Genomic DNA, 26732 nt, shown 5'->3' on the forward strand with positions numbered 1-26732 from the left:
GTTTATGGCAGAAAACCTCTGAGCCACAATTCCCTTCCCCCAACTGACAACCATCTTCAAATGATTAAAGGCTCAATGAAAATCTGTTATAGGGTACCCAACAACTTATTAGAGCCTACAATGTGCTCTGCTTGGGCTATAAACAATATTTAAGGGCCAGTTTGGGCTGCCTAAAAGTGTCCTATTGTTATTTCTGTCTGGAAGTTTCCCTTCTGGGGAATTAGGGAAATGTAGTGGGGTGGGTGAAGAAGGAGGAAGGAGCACCACATCTGGAAAAGAAAGAAGTTAGTTTACCTGGGCACTGAGGGCAGCACAAATGAGGAATATGCACGGGAGAGAGGCAATGAATGCTTGGACATCTGACTCGACTGCAGAGCACATTTCCATTCTGAAAGAGAGAAGGCAGTAAGAAAAAAATTAATGTCTTTCAAAGGTCACTGGGATCATGCCAGTTTAGGAAAGAGTCATGCAGGGACTCACCCAGGCAGTGAATAATGCATTACCAAGAAGCTGAATGAAATCAGCATTTCCTTTCCTTTTCTCATCACTAGCACCTCTTCTGGGTTGGTTGATAGCTTATTGGCATATTTTCCTAAAGCTGGGATCACTAATACTTCAGTTTTCAAAGCCTCTCACTAATTGAAGAGGATCATATTGGCTTGGCATGTCTAAAATTCCCCACCTCTAGCTGCAAATCCTTTCCAAGAGCCTAGTCTGATTTCATAATCATCTCCCCAATCCCATGGAAGGGGAAGGAATAATGAGCATTGGGTTCCCTGAGTTGCTACCCACCCCTAGTCAAGGAGGCATTCCTAGCACATGGATCCTGGATTACATATAACCCTGCCTTGATCTAGTAGGCTGAACAACTCTTTTCCACTTTTCCCTTTATAGTTAAATTTCTTCTGAGAACAAGCTAGAGTTTGGAATTGGGCTGATTAGCTAGTCTGGATGGGTGACTGGGTCCCTGCCTGATTTAAAATTGCAAGATTCTTAGATATGACAGCTCTCAACAAGAGAGCTAGATAAAAGGAAGACTTTGAAAATCGACTTGGCATTTACGTTTTCCATCCATAATTCATTTGAAGCAAGGGTTACTTGCATTTGTCATGCTGTTATGGGAGAAAAGAATGGTGAAGAAGATGGAGAAAAAGATGTCTATGCTTGGCATTGGAATCATATTAACATTTTCACAGTCCTGCAGATATCAAAGTTTCAGCCCCCAAGGGCTAGCTGTCCATCTCCAACATGTTGGGTCAAGAATCTGACGCAATCATGACATACCAGGTGATTTAGTCTCCAGATGCTCTATTTGATACATGCCCTGGGTCATTCAAAGAGGCAGGATTATTTTATTATTTGAATCTGAATCACCTTACCACAACAATTTTTTCTTTCTTCTGTACTTCCTAGAATAGATTTTTGTAATGTTGAATTTGGAAACACCACAGAGCCTCTTTATTACTCTGTGTATAATACTCTGCATAATAAAGCATTAAACTCCTTAAAGTCAGGACGTATCTTCTTGAAGTGAGATAATGGAGGCACGTCAGAAACCACATCTCCCTAATGGGGTCCAGACTCAACCTTCCTTAATGCTTCATAATGAATTCTGCTCTTGACTTAATATAGCAATAAAAATAATGACAACCATAATGATAATAATATAATAATAATAGCAACAATTAATATTTCTTGAACATTTATAAGGAAACAAGCACAGTTAAAAGTGATTTAAATGGGTTAGTGAATTTAATTCTTAGGAAAAAACTATGGGATAGATAATATTATTATTCCATTTTAACGAAGAGGAAACTTATCCATCATAACACGGCTCATAGGCAGCAGAGTCGGGATTGACTGGAATATTGCGATGTCTTGCCTCTAGAACTCCATGGCCTTTTAACACTATCTTATGTTGTTTAAAGGTTAGGTTTCCATCCAAAATTTTGAAGGCCCCATTTTCTGCCCAAATGGCAAAAAGATCAGGCTTGCAAGCGACTGCTCCTATTCTACCTATATACTAGGGAAAGGTTCTACTTCTTCCATAAGGGCTCAAGTGAGAGGCTGGTCTTGAAAATTATCTATGTTCAGAATTCTCAACTCTTGAAACCTATTACAAGGGAAGTGGATGTGGCTCAACAGACAGAGAGTCTGCCTACCATATGGGAGGGTCCAGGGTTCATTACCCAGGGTCTCCTGACCTGTGTGGTAAACTGTCTCACATGCAGAGCTGCCTCGCACAGGGAGTGCCGTGCCATGCAGGGGCACCTCCGCTAGGGGTGCCCCACGTGCAAGGAGTGTGCCCCACAAGGAGAGCCACCCCAAGCGAAAAAAAGCACAGCCCACCCAGCAGTGGCATCACCCACATGGAGAGCTGATGCAGCAAGACAGCACAACCAAGAAAAAAAAAAGGAAGAGATGTAGTTTCCTGGTGCTACTGAGGGTGCAAGCAGACACAGAAGAACACACAGTGAGTAGATACAGAGAGCAGACAACCGGGGGGGGGCGGGGCAGGAGGAGAGAGAAATAAAATAAATCTTAAAAAAAAAAGACCTATTACAAAGCCTCCCTTCCCAATTGTCCTAATGCAGTGGTTCTCAACCATGGGTGATTTTGTTCCCCAGTTAACTTTGGTCGTGTCTGGAGACATTTTTAATCATCACAACCGGGCTGAGAGAGAGAACAGTGCTACTTTTGTGTAGTGGGTAGAGGCCAGGGATGCTGCTGAACATACTACAATACACAGGAAAACCCCCACAACAGGGAATTATTTGGTGCAAAATGTCAATACTGCATAGGTTGAGAAACACTGGCCTAGTTCATGATAGCAGAGCTTATTTAGAATGCTGGACCACCCTAATCCTGGGTCAAGACCATGAAAGAAAATAGAACTACATGCTTTGCTTATTACAAAATGATACTTAAGCTGTCCAACAACCTCTCTGAGTGATAGAACAGGAGCCAAGTCCAATCCAGGAGAACCCTAATCCTTAACAGGTACAGTTCAGGGCTTCACAACCTTAGTCCTGATAACAGTTATTGACTGAGACAACATAAAATACATTCATCCAATGAACCAGTTTATATTCTGTCTCAATCTCCTCTCTAGAAGCAAGCCTTGAAAACAGTTCTCAAAAACTATTTATCTTTCAATTTAGGCATGATATTGAACATTTCCTTCACTTCGCTATCAGGCTACTTTGCCTTCTCCCACCATGTTCTATATCATTAGGCTAAGAGACCATAAGTCTCTGTCCATAGCAAATACTCAGAGATCACACGAAAAGCCAAATGCCAATAGAAGAAAAAGGCAGGAAATGTTCATATTTCTTTGCAAATTGCTACCTAATTTTTTAGGCTTTTAACACATGCATTCCTTTGCCACATGGGCACTGAGAGCTGCTCTGCATGCTGAGGAACAAACTGGGAAATAACATGCTGTGAGGTATTGTACCTCTGAACAGATGCAGTTCACACAGTAAACCAACCCATAAGGTTCCAGGTAAGGATGCCATCTCTCTCCCACTCTGTACTTCTTGTCTTGAAACACACAATATGTCTCTGAATCTGTGGAAAAGGATACAGAGGATATGCCTGTTAGAATACACAGAAGAAATTTAAATAAAAAGGAATATGTAGACAAGGAAACAAAATTCAAAGGCAATCACAGGTTATATCTGTTTTTGTATATAGTAAAAGGAATATGTAGACAAGGAAACAAAATTCAAAGGCAATCACAGGTTATATCTGTTTTTGTATATAGTAAAATATTACAGAATTTTCAGTATTGGCTCTGTGTTTTACATGCTTTGCTCTTTGGATCCTTACAATGATCCAATAATGTAGGTACTATGATTATTCCCATTTTATATATGAGGAAAATCAAGACTTATAAAACCAATAAGAAGCTGAAGTGGAACTCAAATATAGGTTTGTCTGACAGTGAAGCAAAAAAATCTTCATTAAACTGCTCTGCTACAACAGTAAGATAAGGAAGCAGATAATTTGTCCTTTTGGACGGTGCTGTGTTCCCTTTCTTTGGGAAACTCTGGCTAATGTCTGAAATACTTGTAGAACACATTCACAGCTGTTTGTTGGTGGTTTAAAGGTAATGGACTGAATATACTGTATTAGGTCTTTATAAGTGGGCTTGCTCACACATGCTAATATCATTCAATCCTTAAACAAATATTTGATTACGTGCACTTCACCAGGCACTATGCTAAATGTTGGGGATAAAATCGTGAGCAAAAATACACACAATACTTGCTCCCATTCAACTTAAAGAATTCCTCTTGCATAAACAACTCCCAATTACCCAAAAAGTAATGTCTCCCTCTGCTTTGTTGGAAAAGAAATTTTGGAAGCCACAATTTATCTTATATCACCGTTACTTGAGCACATACCATCATGTTATTTGTCTTCTTTTACATGTCTTATTTCTACATCATGTTACAAGGTCCTCAAAAGTAGACAACATTTATTCTTTTCTTAATCATTCCCTACTTTTAAAGCTTAGCAGTAAAATTTATTATGATGTATCTGTAAAAGCCACTCATTAAAAAAGTGTACATTTAAAAAAATGATTCACTTGTGATAAGGACTAGCCTACCTACAGTAATAATCTAAAAAAATAAAACCATCATTGTGACATTTATCAGTACTTCCTGCATCTAACAAATACTGAAAAAGGCAACTACCATTGTTATAACTTCTTTAAAGCCAAAAACTTAAGCACAAATCAGAATTAAGAAAAAGTTCAGAATGGTCACATTTGCATGCATTTTAGGCTGAAATTTCAAAGATTCCAAATATAACAAAACCACCACTTTGAATCAAAGAAAGTATTAAAAACACTTAAGAGAGTGGCTGGGCAATATGGCGTCTAAGTGAGTGCACCTCATAACCTCTCCTGCAAAGAAGCGGCTGAGTAGGGTTAGAGTCCTGCTGGACAGGGTTGTTTGGGGTGCTTGCAGGGCAGGAGGTGTCTGGACATTGATTCAGTGGGGCGGTGACAGAGGAGATTCTTGCAAGAGTGAACTTAGCAAGCAACAAGAAAATAGAGTAAGAAGAACAAAGTGACAAAGAGAAGACATAACACTTATGCACAAACAACAACTAATTAATCCCCAAGTCTAGACAAAGAAGCTAAGGAACTGATCCAACCCATCAAGATAAAATGATGACCAGACAGCAACAAAAAACTACAAACCAACCAGTGATCAGGAAAACATGGCCAAATCCAATCAACAAACTAAAAACCAGAAAAAGGAGCAGAACATCGCACAAGTAATTAAAGATCTCAAAACATATATTAGAGACCAACTTAATGAAGTAAAGGAAGAGATTAACAATATGAAGAAAACACTGGGAAAGGAAATTGCAGACATATACAAAAAGATAACAGATATGATGGTGATGAACAACACAGTTCAAGAAATCAAAAATTCACTCGCAGCAAATAGCAGATTAGAACTGGCAGAAGAGAGAATTAGTGACGTGGAAGACAGTACATCTGAAATTAAACAGATAGTAGAACTGATCGATAAAAAGAAAGAAAAAATCCAGCTAGGACTTAGGGACCTGAATGACAGAGCAAAATGCACAAACATGCGTATTATAGGCATCACAGAAGGAGAAGAGAAAGGAAAGGGGACAGAAGGGGTGTTAGAGGAGATAATGGCTGAAAAGTCCCCAAATCTACTGAGATGGATGTACATGTCCAGGAAGCACAATGCACCCCAAACACCATAAATCCCAACAGGTCCTCCCCAAGACATATACTTGTCAAATTATCCAATGCTCAAGACAAAGAGAAAATTCTAAAAGCAGCAAGAGAAAAGAGAACCATCACATACAAGGGACGCTCCAGAAGTTTAAGTGCTGATTTATCATCTGAAACCATGGAGGCAAGAAGGCAGTGGTATGATATAGTCAAGGTACTAAAAGAAAAAAGTTCCAACCAAGAATACTCTACCCAGCTAAGCAAGGGTTGAAAAATGATGGAGAGTTCAAAATATTCACAGGAAAGCAGAAATTAAAAGAGTATGCCAACAAGAACCCTGCTCTTCAAGAAATGCTAAAGGAAGTTCTGCAGGAAGAGAGAAAAAAAGAGGAGAGGCAGAATTGGAGGAGAGTGTAAGAGCAACACAAAAGACAAAAAGAGAAGGATAAAAAAAACACAAGTCCAAACAAAATATGGCTAACATAAATAATTCTTTGAAAGTAATAACACTGAATGTCAATGGATTAAACTCACCTGTCAGAAGATTCAGACTGGAATATTGGATAAGGAAATATGACCCATCTATATGCTGTCTACAAGAAACACATCTTAAACCCAGAGATTCATGGAGGTTGAAAGTGAATGATGGAAAAATAATTTTACAAGCAAACAATAACCAAGAAAAGGCCGGAGTAGCTATTTTAATATCAGACAAAATAGACTTTAAATGCAAAACAATTGTGGGAGACAAAGATGGATAATACATATTAGTGAAAGGGATAATCTCTCAAGAAGAATGAACAATCATAAATATTTAAGCTTCTTAACAAAGGTGCCTCCAAATACATGAGGCAAATGCTGAAAAAACTAAGTGAAAGAATAGATGCCTCTACAATTATAATGGGAGACTTTAATACACCACTATCAACTTTCGAATGAACATCTCAAAAGAGAATGAATAAAGAAACAAAAACTTTGAACAGTATATTAGAGGAGCTGGATCTAATAGACATATACAGATCATTAACATAAAAACAGCAGGATATACTTCTTTCTCAATTGCACATGGAACATTCTCCAAGACAGACCATATGCTAGGCCACAAAGAAATGATCAATGAATTCAGAAAGATTGAAATCATACAAAATAATATCTCTGATCACAGTGGAGTGAAGCTGGAAATCTGCAAGGGCCAGAGACCCAGATTTCACACAAAGATATGGAAATTAAACAGCACACTCTTAGAAAAACAGTGGGTCAAAGAGGAAATCTCAAAAGAAATTAATAACTACCTTGAAACTAATGGAAATGATAACACAACATACCAAAACTTATGGAATGCAGCAAAAGCAGTACTGAGAGGGAAATTTATAGCCATAAATTCATACATCAAAAAAGAAGAAAGCTAAAATTGAAGAACTAACTGCACATTTGGAGAAATTAGTAAAAAAAACAACAAAGTAACCCCACTGAAAGAAGAAAGAAAAGAATAACAAAAATAAGAGCAGAACTAAATGAAAAAGAAAATAAGAAAGCACTTGAAAAGATAAACAAAACCAAGAGCTGGTTCTTTGAGATCAATAAAATTGACAAACCCTTAGCTAGACTAACAAAGGAAAAAAGAGAGAAGATGCAAATACACAAAATAAGAAATTAGAAAGGAGATATCACCACTGAACCCACAGAAATAAAGGCTATTATAAGAGGATACTTTGAAAAACTATATTCCAACAAAAATGACAAGTCAGAGGAAATGGACAAATTCCTAGAAACACATAAGCAGCCTATATTGATGAAAGAAAAAATTGATATCAACAAACCAATCAAGAAGCTTCCTTTTTAATCTAATGCAATCTCTTTGAGATTATAAATTCAAGATGTTTGTTTTACAGGCAATAGAGAAGAAAGAATATTTTCTCTTATTGGAAAATAAAGTACAATTTGTTTTTCTTTAAAAAAAAAAAACAAACCAATCAAAGTAAAGAGATAGAATCAGTCATTAAAAACCTCCCAACTAAGAAGAGCCAAGGGTCAGAGGGCTTCACAGGTGAATTCTTCAAAACATCCCGGAAAGAACTAACACCAATCTTGCTGAAACTCTTCCAAAAAATCAAAACAGAAGGAACATTACCTAACTCATTCTATGATGCCAATATTACCCTAGTGCCAAAGCCAAACAAAGACACCACAAGAAAGGAAAATTACAAACCCATTTCTCTAATTAACCTAGATTCAAAAATCCTCAACAAAATATTGCTAACCGTATCCAACAACAAATTAAAGTAATTATACACCATGAGCAAGTGGGATTCAATCCAGGTATGCAAGGATGGTTCAACATAAGAAAATCAATCAATGTAATACACCATATAAACACATTGAAGGGGAAAAAATCACATGATTATATCTATACATGCCCAAAAAGCATTTGACAAAATACAGCACACTTTCTTGATAAAAACACTGCAAAAGATTGGAATACAAGGAAATTTTCTGAGCTTGATAAAGATTATTTTTGAAAAACCCACAGCCAATATCATTTACAATGGTGAAATACTAAAATCCTTCTCTCTAAGAGCAGGAACAAGACAAGGATGCCCACTATCACCTCTTCTATTTAACATTGTCTCAGAAGCACTTGCTCGAGCACTGAGGCAATAAACAGATATAAAAGGCACTGAATTGGAAAGGAAGAAGTCAAAATTTCATTATTTGCAGATGACAAGATCCTATACATAGAAAACCCTGAGAGGTCTACAACAAACCTTGTAGAACTCATAAATGAGTTTAATAAAGTCACAGGATATAAGATCAATGTACAAAAATCTGTAGCAGTTTTTTACACCAATAATGAGCAAGCTCAGGAGAAATCAAGAAACAAATACCATTTACAATAGTCAATAAAAAAATCAAATACCTAAGAATAAATTTAACTAAAGATGTAAAAAACTTATACACAGAGAACTACACAACACTGTTCAAGGAAAACAAAGAAGACCTAAATAAATGGAAGAATATTACCTGTTCATGGATAGGAAGAGTAAATATTATTAAGATATCAGTCCTACCAAAAACTATCTGCAGTTTCAATGCAATCCCATTTAAAATCAACACAGTATTCTTTAAGGAACTAGAAAAACTAACTATGAAATTTATTTGGAAAGGAAAGAGGCCTTGAATAGCCAAAGACATATTGAAAAAGAAAAACGAAATTGGAGGAATCACACTACCTGACTTCAAAACATACTACAAACCTACAGTAGTGAAAACAACATGGTATTGGCACAAGGATAGACACACAGGCCAATTTAACCGAATTGAGATTTCTGATATAGATCCTCATATATGTAGTCATATAATATTCGATAAAGCCACCAAACGCTCTCAACTGAGAGAGAATGGCCTATTCAACAAATGGTGCCTGGAGAACTGAATATCCATATGTAAAAGAATGAAAGACGTTTACCAACTCACACCGTATTCAAAAATCAACTCAAGATGGATCAAAGACCTAAATATAAGTGCCAAGACCATAAAGACCTTGGAAAGCAGTGTAGGGAAGCATCTACAGGACCTTGTAATAGGAAACGGCTTCAGGAACTTCACACCAAATGCATGAGCAGCAAAAGAACAAACAGATAAATGGGGCTTCTTCAAAATTAAAGCCTTGTGCACCTCAAAGGAATTTGTCAAGAAAGTGAAAAGAGAGCCTACACAATGGGAGAAAATATTTGGTAACCATATATCTGATAGGAGACTTACATCTCCTATATTAAAAATTCCTGTATCTTGAAAATAAGAAGACAAATAACGGATTTTTAAAAAATGGGCAAAATATTTAATCAGACACTTCTTCAAGGAAGAAATAAAAATGGCTAAAAAGCACATGAAAAAATGCTCCAAATCTCTAGCTACCAGGGAAATGCAAATCAAAACTATAATAAGTACCATCCTACTCCCATAAGATTGGCAGCTATGAAAAAAACAGAAGACTTCAAATGCTGGAAAGATGTGGAGGAATGGGAACGCTCTTCCACTACTGGTGGGAATGCAGAAGGATCCAGCCATTCTGGATGACAGTTTGCAGTTTCTCAAAAAACTAACCATAGATTTGCCATATGATCCAGCAATTCCACTGTTGGGTATATACCCAGTAGAACTGAAAACAAGGACACAAACTGATATATGCACACCAGTGTTCATAGCAGCATTGTTCACTATTACCAAAAGTTGGAATCAACCCAAATGACCATCAACAGATGAATGGATAAATAAATTTTGGTATATACATAAAATGGAATACTACTCAGCTTTAAGAATGAATAAACTACAAACACACGTGACAACATGGATGAATCTTGAGAATCTTATGTTGAGTGAAGCAAACCAGGCATTAAAGGACAAATACTACATGGCCTCAATGATATGAAATAAGCAAGCTGCCTCAGAGAGCTAGAGATTGGAAGATAGGCTTACAGGAAATAGTGGGGTAGAGGAAGGATGTAAGCTGACATCTACATGGGTGAAAACTATGATAAGCTGGAGGTAAGTATTTGTATATGGAAGGGATAAAATGGGGGCATAGGGTTACCTTTGGTTGGGGCTTTGCGGGTTTGAGGGGGGCTAGGGATGGGCAGATAGGTAATATTGCCCAAGAAATTGGGGGGAGGGTGGGGCAACATACAAACAGGAGATTGTCAGGTGTTGGTTGAGAGTATAATGCTGAGAAAACTTTTTCAAGATATAATTAAGAAAATTACCTGTTTAAGATACTCAAAGGGGATAATCTGATGAAGGACAGACTCCTAGGGAATATCTGAATGCTCATTTTGCCAGAGTGGGTTATACCATTGGGTAGAGACCCATATAATGAGCGTGAAGGTAGACCCACATCCTGGGGAGGACTACTGCCATCAAATAGAGGGAACTGTATCTCTCAAGAGAAAGGGTGGCTCCCAGGGCATTATGGCAGTTGAGCAAGTCAAGCCCTCAACACTGATGCAAGTATCTCTGAACATGGCTCCTCTAGAAATGAAGATTGACTGTCACTGTGGGCCCCAAGGGGAGGGGAAAATAGATATTAAATAGATGGAACCAAAGTAACTGTGAGGGCAAAAGAAGTGTTTCACAAGAGTACACAAGGATAGATATAAAACATGTAATATTACACCAAAAATATATAGGGGATGACAGACTAATGATGTAAACCATAATGTAAAACATGGATATCTAAAAAATTTAGAAAACTGTATAGCCTAAAGTATAAACTTCAATGTAAACACAAATGTTACCTTGTTTGAAAGCTATTGTCTCAATATCTGTACATCAGTTTCAGTAAATATGATATGAATAAGTTAAAAGATTATCACTGTGGGAGGGAAAAGGTTTTATAACGGATATGTGGGAGTACTGTATATTGTATATATGAATTACTGTGATCAAAGGCTCCTGTGAAGAGAAGCTCAATAATTAGGAAAAAAGAAAAGAAAAAGATAGGATGTAGAATTTTTCCAAATCAATATGTATTCCATATCTAACCTTTAAACTCATCGCTATATTCCATTTTACTAGTAAGGGAACTTGACATTATATTGGGCTTCATTTTTCAGGAAGTTTTGGATCACAGAGTGGTTCAACAACGGCAGTGGAGGAATACTGGTATGGGATGTTATTGACAGGGGACATATGGTTGACAGGGAGTTATACAGGGTATGTGTCCAGGGTGCATGGAAATGTTTGGATACACTCATAGTGGAAACAATTAAAAACAACAGCTGGGTGGGGGTACTGGGTTCCTGGCCGGGGGTGGCTCTGTCGTGGTCCCTAGGGGAGCAGCAGCAGTTCCCCAGGTGCAACAGCAAGGACCAGAAGGGAATGAGGGTCCAACAGTGAGCCCCTGATACTAATGACTATGCTTGTGAGCCTATACACCTGAAATAAGAACAAGGCCCAGAGCAGCACTGTGCCTGAGAGTTCCCTCCTGACAGCCTCCATGTTACTCAAATGTGGCCAGTCTCGAAGCCAAACTCAGCATGTAAATGCAATGCATTCCCCCCAGTGTGGGACATGACACCCGGGGATGAGCCTCCCTGGCACCGAGGGATCACTACCAAGTACCAGCTAATGATGTAACTAGAAAATGACCTTGAATTAAAGGTTCAATGCAGACCAGCAGAATATCCCTGTCTACATATAATAACAGGAGTTAAAAATGCTGTTTGACCTAAAGTAAGGGGGAAATGGAAAGGACAATTGAGTTTATATGGCTATGAGTCTCTAAAAAACAGTCTGGAAGTTGTCAGAAGGATAGCCCTTATTCACACCTGAGCAGAGTCTCAGAGACAGATACAGTAGATACAACCCCAGGTATTGGTTCTTTTGAGGGCTAAAAAGACTCACAGGTTCTATGGTCATGGCAAATGGAGTTCGCTGCCATGTCAGTTGGCCCTTCTTTGGAGCTGGTGTTTCTGCATGATGGAGCTGGACTCAGATGTGATCTCTTTTCACAAGCCTTTCCTGCTACTTTACTGGAATTATAGTTGGTGCTGGGGTTTAAGATATATCTAGGGGATTTGAATCTCTGGACTGACCATATGATAGCCAGGCCCTGAGGCCTCAACAGACTTCAACTCCTACACTCTGATTTATTGGACTTACCCCACTCAGCTAACATGGAGTTGAAGAATGTCAACCACCACACCATGGAGTCTAGAGTGCCGACAACCAAAAGCAGGAGGATTGCATCCAGTATCCATGTGGAATCTTAGCCCCCTCTTGACATAGATGTGGAATGGACACAACCAAGCCAAGGTCCACAGGAAGGAGGAATACAGTAAGGATTAGAATGGACTTAATGATATTCCATTCATGAAATATTGTGGTTAATCATCGAGAAAATGTGGCATTGGTGTGGAAAAAGTGGCCATGGTGGCTGCTGGGTATGGGGAATGGGAGGAAGAGATTAGATGTGGAAGCATTTTAAGGACTTGGAGTTGTCCTTGGTGGTGCTGCAGGGACATTTTCCAGACATTGTATGTCCTCCCATGTCCCACTGGATGGAACGTGGGAGAGTGTGGGCTATGGTGTGTACCACAGGCCATGGGATGCAGCGATGCCTGGAGATGTACTCACCAGATGCAATGGATGTGTCATGATGATGGGGGAGAATGTTACTGTGGGGGGATTGGTGGGGTGGGGGCAGAGGGGGTGAATGGGGACCTCGTATTTTTTTAATGTAATATTTTTTAAAAAATGAATAAATAAATTAAAATTCAAAAGAAAAACCATAAGAGATTACCATATACCCCACTTACCACCCCCCCATCCTATCAATTTTTACAATTGTATTTTTTGAAGATACACAAATCACAAAAAAAAAGTTACAATAAATAAATTAGAGGTTCCCATATTCCTCCCACCCCCTCACCCCACTCCTCCCACATCAACAACCTTTTTCATCATTGTGGCACATTCATTGCATTTGGTGAATACATTTTGAAGCACTGCTGTACCACATGGATAATAGTTTACACTGTAGTTTACACACTCTCCGAGTCCATTCAGTGGGTATGGCAGGATATATAATGTCCAGCATCTGTCTCTGAAATATCATTTTGGGCAACTCCAAGTCCCGAAAATGCCCCCACATCACATCTTTTCTTCCCTCAGCAAGTACTATTGCCATGTTCTCCACATCAGTGCCACAGTTTCTTCTATTACTAGTGACAATAGTAACATAGTAGAATATCAGTAAGTCCACTCTAATCCATATTTTATTCCTCCATCCTGTGGGCCCTGGGATGGTGATGTCCACTCCACCTCTATATCTAGAGGGACCTTAGATTCCAATGGATGATGGATGTAATTCTCCTGCTTGCCGGAGTAGGCACTCTCGTTTCTCTGTTGTGGTGGTTGACCATCTTTACCTTCTTGTTAGCTTACCTAGGTAAGTCCAATGGACAAGAGTGTAGGAGCTGCAACTCTGCTGAGGCTCAGGGCCCACTGGCACATGGACAGTCCAGAGATTCAAGTCTCCTGAGGATACACCAACCTTTGTGCCAGCCACAGGTTCAGAAAAATGTGACAGAAGAGGCATGTGTAGAAAGGTCACATCTGAGTCGAACTCCATCACACTCAGGAACATAAATTCCAAAGTAGTGTCCACTGACATGGCACTGAACTCCAGAGCCATCTACCATGACCATAGAACCTGTGGATCTCCATAGTCCTTAGGAGAACCAGTACCTGGGGTAGTTTCTACTTTGGCTGTCTCTGGGGTCCTTCTGAGGTGTGTGTAAGTGCAACCCCTCTGATGAACTCCCGACTCTTTTTTGAAGAATCTCAGTAATATAAGCTTCTTTGCCTTTGCCATTTCCCCCATTTATTCAAGGTCAAAAAGCAGATTTTAACACATGATCCTATATGTAGGCTGCAATATTCTGCTAGTCTGAGTTGATGATATTATTCATGGCCTCTTTCTAGTTGCATCACCAGCTAGTGATTTGTAGCAATCCCTTGGCACCAGGGAGGCTCATCCCCAGGAGTCATGTCCCATGCTGGGGGGAAGGTTATGCATTTACATGCTGAATTTGGCTTAGAGAGTGGCCATATATGAGCAACATGGAGGCTTTTAGGAGGTAACTCTTTTTTTTTTAATTTTAAATTAATAGATCACAAGGAATGTTACATTAAAAAATATAAAAAAACAAAATACATAAGAGATTCCCATATAACCCACTCCCCACTACCCACCACATCATTTTTGTAAATTGTATTTTTTTGAAGACATATACATCACAAAAATAATGTTACACTAAAAAATATAAGAGGTTCCTGTATACCCCCACCCCACCCCACTCCTCCCACACCAACAACCTCCCTCATTATTGCAGTACCTTCGTTGTACTCAGTGAACACATTTTGGGGCACTGCTGCACTACACAGATAATAGTTTACCCTGTAGTTCACATTCTCCCCCAGTACATTCAGTGGGTTATGGCAGGATATATAAAGTCCAGCATCTGACCCTGCAATATCATCAAGGCAACTTAAAATCCCAAAAATGCCCCCGCATCACATCTCTTCTAACCTCTCCCTGCCCTCAGCAACTACTGTGGCCACTTTCTCCACCTCGATACTAAAATTACTTCTATTACTCGTCACAATAGTTTTATAGTAGAATATCAATAAGTCCACTCTAGTCCATATTATGTTCCTCCATTCTGTGAACACTGGGATGGCGATGTCCCCTCCACCTCTAGATCAAGATGGGGCTTAGATTCTACATGGATCATGGATGCAATTCCTCTGCTTACAGTTGTAGGCACTCTTGATTCCCTGGTGTGGTGTTTGACCATCTTCACCTCCCTGTACGCTGACCTGGGTAACACCTTCAGACCAGAGAGTAGAAGTCGCGACTCTGCTGAGGCTCAGGGCCCAGTTTGCACATGAGCAGTCCTGAGATTCAAGTCTCCTGAGTATGGACAATCCCTAGCACCAACCACAGGTTCAGTAAAAGTGAAAGAAGAGACGTGTAGCAAAGTCACATCTGAGTCCAGTTCCATCACTCAGGAGCACAAATTCAAATATAGGGCCCTCTGACATGGCACAGAGCTCCAAATCCATCTGCCATGATTATATACCCTGTGGATCTCCATAGCCTACAGGAGAACTAGTACCTAGGGTTGTATTTATTTTGGCTTTTTCTGGGGTCTTGCTGAGGTGTGCGTAAGCGGGACTCCTCTGATGACCTCCCGACTCTTTTTGGAAGACTCTTAGCCATATCAATTCATTTGTCTTTGCCATTTTCCCCTTTTATTCAAGGTCAAAGAGCAGTATTTAACACTTGATGCAACATGTAGGCTGAGATATTCTGCTGGTCTGAGTTGAGCCTTTTATTTGAGGTCTCTTTCTAGTTGCTTCTCCAGTTAGTGATTGGTAGTAATCCCTCGACGCTAAGGAGGCTCATCCCCAGGAGTCATGCCCCACGTTGGGGGAAAGGTAATGCATTTACATACTGAGTTTGGCTTAGAGAGTGGCCACATCTGAGCAACATGGAGGCTCTCAGGATGTAACTCTTGGGAACCCTACAGCTCTAGACCTAGTTCATTTTTCAGGCACACAGGCTCCTAAGCACAGTCATCAGTATCAAGGGCTCATCGTTGGACTATCTTTCTTCATTGGTCTTTGTCGTTGTACTTGGGGGATTGTTGCTGTTCCATTGGGGAATGTGATAGAGCTTCCCTGGCTAGGAACTCAGCACTCTCTCAGTTGTCATTTTTTAAATGTAACTGTTATGAAAATACCCAACATATATCTGAACATTTATATGTACCCTATATACATGCCCTGGAGAACTCCCTCCCAACCATGTGCCCCCCATCAATAACACCCCACACCAGTGTTCCTCCCGTCATAGTTGAACCTCTCCATGGTCCAAAATGTCTTCAAAAATGAAGTCTAGGGTATGGATTACAATGGACTCACTGCTTTCTATTCATGAACTATTGTGATTAGTGATCAAAGAAAATGTGACATTGGTGTGGAAAAAGTGGCCATAGTGGCTGCTGGGGGTAGGGAGTGAGAGGAAGAGATGAGATGTGGGGGCGTTTTCGGGACTTGGAGTTGTCCTGGGTGGTGCTGCAGGGACAGTTATTGCACATTGTATGTTCTCCCATGGCACACTGGGTGGACAGTGGGAGAGTGTGGGCTATGATGTGGACCATTTACCATGAGGTGCAGTGGTGCGCAGAGATGTATTCACCAAATGCAGTGAGTGTCTCATGATGATGGAGGAGTTTGTTGTTATGGGGGAAGAGTGGGGTGAGGGGGGTGGGGGTATATGGGGACTTCGTATTTTTTAATGTAATATTAAAAAAATAAATAAAGACAAAAAAATGAAGTCTAGGGAAGCGGTTGTGGCTCAATCAATTTGGCTCCCATCTACCATGTAGGGTGCCCTGGGTTCACGTCCTGGGGCCTCCTTGTGAAGGCAGGCTCACATACACGCTGCAGAGAGCCCCCTGGTCTGCAAGCATCACAGAGCGATGCTTGGCCCATAGATGCCACGGAGTGCCACCCAGCCCACAAGCACCACAGAGAGCTGACTCAGAAAGGTTATGTAACAAAAACGGGAGACAAGCAAAAACACAGAAAAGCGTGCTGTGAATGGACATAGAGAGCAGAAAACAAGCAGGGAGCAAGTGGGGGAGGGGAATTAAATAAATAAATACAGACATGGAAGAATGCACAGTGAATAGACACAGAAAACAGCATGCAAAAAAAGGGGGAGGTTAAAAAAATGAAGCCTACTATATGGCCAAATTCAATTAATAGGAAAATGAAATATAGTGATGGGTTTAAGGATTAGAAATATAATACATACTAATTTAGAACAACCAAAATAAAATAAAAATAATTTAGGGTATTAAAAAATGAAAAATAGTATAAAGCTGTTTTTCACGTTTTGCCTTTCATCACTGCAATAGGTGTTGCCCTGTATGTTCAGTGGCAAGGCAATTTCTTTCATTTCTTCCTCGGTGTCTACAGTCTTTCTTTTTTTTTTTCTAATTTTTAATTTTGTCTTCACAAAAGTTTTAGCTCAAAGGAATTTACATATACAAAATAGGGGACTACCACATATTCAACATCAATCCATTATCCCCCTTCCCCAGCAATGATCTTTTTACATGTTCATGTTTTATTTACTGCAGCTGTTGTACAGATATTGAAACATAGCTTTCAAACATGATTCCATTTTGGTTTACATTCTGGTTTATATTTTAGACTGTAAAATTTTCTAAATTTTTAGTTACGTTATGTTTTACATTGTGATTTACATTTTAGCCTATAGACTCCTATACATTTTTGCTGTAACAGGTCCTGTATCCACCATTGCACGATCTTATGGAACATATTCATTGCTCCCTAGTTACCCTGCTTCCAAATACTCTATATCTCTCTCCCCCTTCCCTCAGGGCCAACAGTGACAATCAATCTACACAACTTGAAGGACCAGATTCAGAGATAACTTGCAACAATGCTGAGGGCTTGACCTACTAGACTGCCCTAACCCATTGGGAGCTACCAATTATCTCGAGAAACACAATTCCCTCTGTTTGAGAACATGGGTCTCCACCCAAAGATATAACACATTACAACAAAATGAGCACTCACACAGTCCCTAGAAGCCTGCCCCTGTGCCAGATGCCCACACTTATGCACCTTAAGCAGGCAATCCTTCCTTACTGTATTTTATAAAGTTTTCTCAACATTATAGTTTCAATCACATACCTGACAATCTCCCATGTTCAACTGTTCCCCTGAGCCCTCCCCCAAATTCCTTGGGGGCATCTGTCCCATCCTCCCAACCCTTGCCCCCTTCAAGCCATCAAAATCCCACCTAAAGGTTTCCCTATGCCCCCATCTTATCCCTTTCCTGTACAAATACTTACCACCAGCTTATCATAGATTTTGCCAATCTAGTAGTCAGTTGGCAACCTTCCTCTCCCCAACTTCCTTTAAGTCTATCATCCAGTCTCTAGCTCTCTTGAGACAGCTCAGTTTACTTATTTCATATCAGAGAGGTCATGTAGTATTTGTCCTTCAATGCCTGGCTTGCTTCAGTCAAGATACAGCCCTCAAGATTCATCCATGTTATCCCATGTGTTTGTACTGTATTCCTTCTTATAGGTGAGTAGTAGTATTCTCTTGTGTATATATACCACATTTTATTTATCCATTCATCTGTTGATGGCTATGTGGGTTGATTCCAACTTTTGCCAAGAGTGAATAGTGCTGCTATGAATATTGGTGTGCAAATATCGGTTTCTGTCCTTGTTTTCTTTTCTTCTGGGTATATATGCAGGAGTCGAATTGTTGGGTCATATGGCAAATCTATAGTTAGTTTTTTGAGAAACTGCCAAAGTATCCTCCAGAATGGCTGGATCCTTCTGCATCCACATCAGCACTTGAATGAGTGTTCCTATTCCTACACATCCTCTCCAACACTTGTAGTCTTCAGTTGTTGTTTTTTTTTTTTTTTGATAGACGCCATTCTTATGGGAGTAAGATGGTGTCTCATGGTAGTTTTGATTTGCATTTCCCTAATAGCTAGTGATTTTGAGCATTTTTTCATGTACTTCTTAGACACTTGTATTTCTTCTTTGGAGAAGCATCTGTTCAAATCTCTTGCCCATTTTTTAAATGGGTTATTTGTCATTTTATTTTCGAGATATAATTGATCTTTATATATGCAGCATATTAGTCTCCTATCAGATATATGGTTATCAAGTATTATCTCCTATTGGGTAGGGTGTCTTTTCACTTTCATGACAAACTCCTTTGAGGTGCAAAAGGGCTTAATTTTAAGGAAGTCCCATTTATGTATTTGTTCTTTTGCTGCACGTGCTTTGGGTATGAAGTTCATGAAGCCATTTCCTATTACAAGGTCCTGTAGATGCTTCCCTACATTGCTTTCCAAGGTCTTTATGGTCTTGGTTGTTATTTAGGTCTTTGATCCATCTTGAGTTGATTTTGTGTAAGGTGTGAGATGGTAATCCTCTTTCATGTTTTCAATACGGATATCCAGTTCTCTAGGCACGTTGTTGAAGAGGCCATTCTCTCCCACTTGAGTGGATTTAGTGGCCTTGTCAAATATCAGATGAGTGTATATATGAGGATCTATATCAGAACTCTCAATTCGGTTCCATTGGTAAGTGTGTCTATCCTTGTGCCAATACCATGCCTTTTTCACTACTTAAACTTTGTAGTATGTTTTGAAGTCAGGTAGTGTGATTCCTCCCATTTCATTTTCGTTTTTCAATATTCCTTTGGCTATTCAGAGCCCTTTCCTTTCCAAATAAATTTCATAGTTAATTTTTCTAGTTCATTAAAAAATGCTGTGTTGATTTTTATTTGATTGCATTGTATATGTGGATCAGTTTTGGTAGACATCTTAATAATATTTAGTCTTCCTTTCCATGAACAGGGAATAATCTTCCATTTATTTAGGTCTTCTTAGATTTCCTTTAACTCTGTTGTGTAGTTTCTGTATATAAGTCGTTCACATCTTTACTTAAATTTATTTAATTTTTTAATTTACTATTGTAAACATTTTTTGTTTCTTGATTTCCTCCTCAGATTGCTCATTATTCAGTACAGAAATGCATTGATCTTATAACTTGTGACTTTACTGAACTCATTTTTAAGGTATAGAATCTTTATTGTAGACTTCTCAGGGCTTTCTATGTATAGGATTATGTGTTCTGTAAATAGTGAAATTTTGACTTCTTCTTTTCCAATTTGGATTCCTTTTATGTCTGGTTCTTGCCTCAGGGTTTGAGCAAGTACTTCCATAACAGTGTTAAATAGGAGGTGTGATATTTGGCATCCTTGTCTTGTCCTGATCTTAAAGGGAAAGATTGTAGAATTTCATCATTGTAAATGATGTTAGCTGTGGGTTTTTCATATATAACCTTTATCATGTTCAGAAAGTTTCCTTCTGTCCTGACATTTTGCAGTGTTTTTATCAAGAAAGTGTGGTGTATTTTGTCAAATGCTTTTTCTGCATCTATAGACATGATCACGTGATTTTTTCCCTTCAATCTGTTTATGTGGTATGCTACATTAATTGATTTTCTTATATTGAGCCATCCTTCCATAGCAAGAATGAAACCAACTTTGTCATGGTGTATAATTCATTTATTGAGTTGTTGAACATGATTAGCAAGTATTTTGTTGAGGATTTTGCACCTAGTTTCATTAGAGAGATTGGTCTGTAATTATCCTTGCTTTAGTTGTCTTTTTTTTGGCTTTGGTATTAGGGTAATGATGGCATCATAAAATGAGTTATGTAATGCTTCTTTTATTTCAAATTTTTGGAAGCGTTTATGCAAGACTGGTGTAAGTTCTTTCTGGAATATTAGTAGAATTCGCCTGTGAGGCCATGAGGCACAGGGCTCTTCTTAGTTGGGAAGTTTTCAATGACTGATTCTGTCTCTTTACTTGTGATTGGTTTGTTGACACCATCAATTTCTTCTTTTGTCAATGTAGGCTGCTTATGTGTTTCTAGGAGTTTGTCCATTTCCTCTAAATTGTCCTTGTTGGCATATAGTTTTTCAAAGTATACTCTTATGATAGTCGTTATTTCTGTGGGGTCAGTGGTGATATTACCTTTTCATTTCTTATTTTGTATACTTGCATCCTCTCTCTTTTTTTCTGTGTTATTCTAGCTAAGGGTTTGTCAATTTTATTGATCTTCTCAAAGAACCAGGTCTTGGTTTTGTTTATTTTTTTCAAGTGCTTTCTTATTATTTCATTTAGTTCTGCTCTGTTCTTTGTTCTTTCTTTCTTTCTTCTTCCGTTTGGGTTTAGTTTTTTGTTTTTGTACTACTTCCTCCAGGTGTTCAGTTAGTTCTTCAACTTTAGCTCTTTCTTCTTTTTTGATGTATAAATTTATGGCTATAAATTTCCCTCTCAGTACTGCTTTTGCTACATCCCATAAGATTTTATACGTTTTGTTATCATTTTCATTAGTTTCAAGGTAGTTATTGATTTATTTTGAGATTCCCTCCTTGACCCACAGTTTTTCTAAGAGTATGTTGTTTAACTTCCATATATTGGTCTCAAATCTGGGTCTCTGACCCTTGCAGATATCCTGCTTTATTCCACTGTGGTCAGAGAAATTATTTTGTACGATTTCAATCTTTCTGAATTTATTGAGACTTTTTCTGTCACCTAGCATGTGGTCTATCTTGGAGAATGATCCATGTGCACTTGAGAAGAATGTATATCCTGCTGTATTTGGGTGTAATGTTCTGTATATGTCTATTATACCCAGCTCCTCTAATACATGGTTTAACGTCTTTGTTTCTTTATTGATTTTCTTTTGAGATGTTCTGTCTGAAGTTGATAGTGATGTATTAAAGTCCCCCACTAAAATTGTAGAGACATTTGTTCCTTAAATTAATTTTTCCAGTGTTTACCTCATGTATTTGGAGGCACCCTTGTTAGAGGCAAAAATTTATGATTGTTCCTTCTTCTTGAAAAGTTATCCTTTTCTCTAATATGTAGTATCCCTCTTTGTCTCTCACAATTGTTTTGCATTTGAAGTCTATTTTTTCTGATATTAGTACAGCTACTCTGCTCTTTTTTGGTTATTGTTTGCTTGTAAGATTGTTTTCCTGCCACTTACTTTCAATCTCTTTGAATCCCTGGGTCTAAGATGTGTTTCTTGTAGACAGCATGTAGATGGATCATATTTCTGTATCCAATCTTCCACTCTGTGTTCCTTAAAAGGTGACTTTAATCAATTGAAATTGTGTTATTCCTCTGAAGGAATTACTTACATTAGTCATATTTTTTTTGTATTTGTATTTGTCATATATGAATATATACTTTTGGCAAAAAAAGTGGAGTAGCTATAATGAGATATTAACGGAATATGGGGAGAAATTTAGTATGAATTAAAAGGCCAGTGTGCTCAGGAGAGAAAGAAAAAAAGAAAGGACAGTAATATAAAGAGTGAATAAAAGATAGAAAGCAGAATATTGGTATTAGAAATAAAATATTTAAAAATTGGTGGCTAAATATAGAGAGGTGGAATATAAGAGAAACACTAAATGATGGCAAATAGAAAGATGTTAAAGAAAGGGGATAGCATTGGTAGCCAAAATCAGTACACACAGAAAAAAGGAAATCAGGGATGAGGAAACACAACAAGTAAGTAACATTGCCTGCAGCACCCAACATAGAAAAGGAAAAAGAAGAAAAAAGGGAAAAATCAAGCAAGAGAAAGAAATAGAAAAAACAAAAGAATAAAGGGCTGTGGGGGGATAAAGACAAAGGAAAAATAAGAAAACAAACCAACAAAAAAGACCAAACAAGGCTACAAGAAAGGAATCCTCTTTGCAATTCAATAAACTGCTTAGGAATTTGACCTTTCCCCTTTCCCCTTCTTCACTTCCCTCTCTCCCAGGGTGGCAGGAAGGCTGGGTGAGGGGTCCCATAGGAGATTCAAATGGTTCCCTGGTGAACCAACTCACCACAGAAAAAAATGACTATTAATTTCTTGAGAGAGAGCACCTACCCCTTGCCAGGAACCTTAAATATGTTATTGGAAGCCCGCGAAGCACATCCTACTGTCCCTCTACCTTAAGTGTGCTACAGGAGGGCTAGTTAATTTTCTGACTCCACCTTCTCCCAGACCAAGTTTCCTATCCCAGGGCATTTTGATAAATCTGGCTCTCTCAGCAAATTTGCCTCTTCTCTCTTCCCGGGCTCTCCCCAAGTCAGCTTGTATGCTCCTCCAAGCTGAAACAAAGGGGTGGGACCAGAAAATTGAAGCAGCACTCCTCAGGCCCCTCTGCACCTCCCACCAAAACCCTCCCACTCCCGGAGTTAGTTCAATACCAGAGTGCTAGGGGATTGCTGGATCTCCGGGCATGCTGGGTTCTGGAAATGAAGGCCCAGGATAATGTGGACTTGGGGTACCTGGGTCTGTGAAATGAGGGTTACAGGGTTCAGGGAACATGGTCTTGGGGATCACTCATTTGGGGAACACGGGACTTGGGAACACTGCTGCGTGACTGGCAGTTTTCAGGAAATGCTGCAGCTCTCAGCCCTATGGGGAAGGGTTTTGCCTTCCCACAGCTTCCATCTTCAGTGTTAGAAACCTGCAGTTTTTACCTCAAGGAAGCACTTTTGTCGCAGTCTCTCCATATCGATGTACAGCTACCTCCTGCTTTGTTGGTTCCTGAAACAGCCTGCTCCAGCAAGATTTTGTCCCCACTCAGCCAGTTCTTTACAGGAGAGATGACGAGGATGTACTCACTTGGATGCCATCTTGCTCTGCCTCCTCCCTTTATTTCTTAATCATATTTTCTTTAAATTCTTGAAGTGATTTAGGAGAATTGTGTAACTTTCACTGATTAATTGTATTGAAGCCTGTATCTCTTCAGGATATTGAGGTTCTTCTTTTGGCTGGACCATCTCTTCTTGTTTCCTACTTTAGCTTGTAATTTTTTACTGATGTCTTGGCATCTGAATATGTTGGTGAATTTACTCTGATGGTTAATTTCTCTCTCTTGCCTACTATTTTTAGTTACCCATAGCTCTTCTTTGATATTTGGTTCTACTTATTCTCAGTCTTCAAAATTGCCCAGCTTAAGTTTTCAAATCGGCCCAGGGACTCACTAGTAGGGCACAGATTTTCTCCCAATTTTGGATACAGTGAGTGTAGTTTTTGTCTATGCAATTTCCAGACTGGCCAACAGATGGTGCACATCAGCATACCTTTTCATGGAGGTGTTTCGGTCTCAGCTTTCCTGTCTTCCTGTGTTGAATCTCCAGATCAAAGATTCAAAGCTGGCTCTGCTGGCTGAATTCCCTGAAGAAAAGCACCCAGACCTCCCCTTCCTTTTCCCTTGAAACAGCTGACAGTGAGGAAGATGTCTGTTCCCTTCTCAGTCAGCTACAGTTAGCCAGGGTTTTACCCAAGCTTAAAATCTTGGGGGTGGGGCAGAGGAGCCCTTCCTGGCTACCACCAGGGCTTGGTAACTCATGTTTGTCCTTTTGGCTTCTTTGCTTTCTGTCTCTCACCCTGCTAGGAATTAAGAGCACTGTCCTGGCTTGCTGATCCCCAAAGCACATCCCTCAGATAGCTTTTGGCTTTTTCTCTGATATTTTTGTGAGAGCATTTGGCTCTGCCTGTTACTCTATCACCATCTTCCCACAGTCGCCAACACTTATTTACTTATTTATTTATTTATTTATTATTTTTAAAAATTAACTTATTAAAATATATCGCCCACACACAAACATATGTAAACAATAAGTGCAAACTTACAAAAAAACATATATAACACCATACATGACCCTCATAACTAACCATACCACCAACACCTTGCATTTTGCTAATCTTTTTTAACTAAAGATTAAGGAGCACTGCCAAAATATTACTACTAACAGAAGTATTTTTCCACAACCCTCCCTATTATTATCTTTATATCATTTATATATAAATGTAAATAAACAATTAAGTGCATAGTAAAAGTTGTGAACTTACAAAGCAAACATGCATAACTTCATACATCAACACTCCACCAACACCTTGCTTTGCCAACTTTTATTTTTTACTCTCCTTTGTCACATGGCCTAGCACACTGTGGGCAGTAAATATATGTATAAGGAATACTGGGATGCAAGATGGCATCCAAGTGATTGCACCCTCATCATCTCTCCTGCAGCAAAACATCTGAGTCGGGACAGAATCCTGCCCGAGTGAGCTGTTTTGGAACCCTCAAAGCAGGAGGTTTCTGGACATCGATCTGGAGAGGGTGCAACAAAAGGAGTGCTTGCTCAAGGTAAAACCGTGGGTTTCTGGTACTTGAGCTGGAAGCTGTGGGAAGACTAAACCCTACCCCTAGGGCTGATAGCCACAGCATTCCCTGAATACCACCAGTTACATGATGGCTATCATTAGCCCCTTGTTTCCCAAATCCATGATCCCCTAAACCATGTTTCCTGAAATTCACATTCCCCAAACCACGCATTCCCCATAACCCGTGTTACCCAAACATGTGTACCATGAGCCAGCCTCCACCAAACCTGCATTCCCTAACCCAGTATTCCCTGAACCCCAGGATTACCCTAGCCTGCCAGTCTCAGACAAACTCTAAGAGTGGAAGTGTTCTGGTGAAGGGTGCAGAGGGACCCAAGTAGTGCAGGTTCAATTGTCTGGTCCCCCCATTTTGACCCTGGAGGAGCATGCAGGCTAGCTTTGGGAGAGGCTAGGAAGAGAGGAGAGGCGAATCTGCATAGAGGCCCAATTTAACAAAATGCCCTGGGATAGGGAAATTTGGTCAGTGAGAAGGTAGAGTCAGGCAATTAACTAGACCTGTGAAACACACCTTAGGTAGGAGGACAGTAGGACATGCTTGGTAGGCTTCCAATAGCATATTTAGGGTTCCCGGCAAGGTGTGGGTGCTCTTTCTCAAAGAGAATAAAAGGAATTATATGCTGTGTTGAGTTGGTTCACCAGGGTCCCATTTGAATCTCAGAGGGGAGCTCTAACATGGCATTCCTGCTGCTCTGGGAGAGAGGGAAGTGAGGAAGAGAGAAAGGGGAAGGATAGACTCCGAAGCAATTTATTCAATTGCAAAGAAGACTCCTTGCTTGAGGCCTTGTCTTGTCTTTTTTTTATCCCTCTCCCCCTCTTATGGCTTTTTGCGCATTGTCTGCTCTCTGTGTCCATTCACTGTGCATTCTTCTGTGTCTGTATTTATTTATATTTCCCCTCCCCCCTTGTGGCTTGCTTGCTCTCTGCTCTCTGTGTCCACTCGCTGCACGATCTTCTTGGTTTTTTTTTTGCAAGTTTCTCTTTTTTGCTGCATCACCTTGCTGAGTGGGTGCTCCGCAGCACCTGCAGGCTGGGCGGCACTCCACAGCACTTGCGGGCACTGTCGCATCTGCGGGCCAGGTGGCACTCTATGGTGCTTGTGGACTGGGTGGGGCTCTACAGCATGTGGGTGAGCCTGCCTACACAAGGAGGCCCCAGGACGCGAACCCCAGACCTCCCATGTAGTAGACAGGAGCCCAACTTACTGAGCCACAGCTGCTTCCTTTGTCTTGTCTTTTAGTTTACTTGTTTTCTTGTCTTTCCTTCCTATTATTCCCCCATGTGGCCCCTTTTTTTCCCTCTGTTTCCCTTTTTTAAAAATTTTTTCTTTCTTTTTTTCTATCAGGTGATACAGGCACTGTTTCTTGTTTGCTGTGCTTTCTCATTCACAATTTCAACTTTTCTGTGTGTGTGTTCATTTTGGCTACCAATGCAAATCCCCTTTCCTGTACATCTTTCTATCTTCCATCTTTTGTTGTTTCTCTTACATTACACCTCTCTTTGTTTAGCCCCCAATTTTTCTGACTTTTTATTTCTAACATCTCTATTCTGTTTTCTATCTTTATTCACTCTTTATTTTATTCTCCTTTCTTTTCTCTTTCCATCTCT

The 26732-nt window shown here is 39.6% G+C and overlaps 1 protein-coding gene across 5 annotated transcripts in view; it reads right to left on the minus strand.

The window, feature by feature from the left end:
- The window catches only part of CHRDL1 (chordin like 1), a 186181-nt gene that overhangs the window by 111399 nt on the left and 48050 nt on the right, over window positions 1–26732 (minus strand). For all 5 annotated transcript variants that reach the window (XM_004471831.4, XM_004471835.3, XM_004471836.3 and 2 more), the window contains exons 3-4: window positions 3458–3570; window positions 295–388 (exon numbers count right to left, since the gene is read on the minus strand). In XM_004471831.4, the coding sequence (XP_004471888.1) occupies window positions 295–388; window positions 3458–3570 (207 nt within the window). The remainder of the gene's footprint in view (window positions 1–294; window positions 389–3457; window positions 3571–26732) is intronic.

The sequence above is a fragment of the Dasypus novemcinctus genome, chromosome X (assembly GCF_030445035.2).
Source record: "Dasypus novemcinctus isolate mDasNov1 chromosome X, mDasNov1.1.hap2, whole genome shotgun sequence".
NCBI classification, from domain to species: Eukaryota; Metazoa; Chordata; class Mammalia; order Cingulata; family Dasypodidae; genus Dasypus; species Dasypus novemcinctus.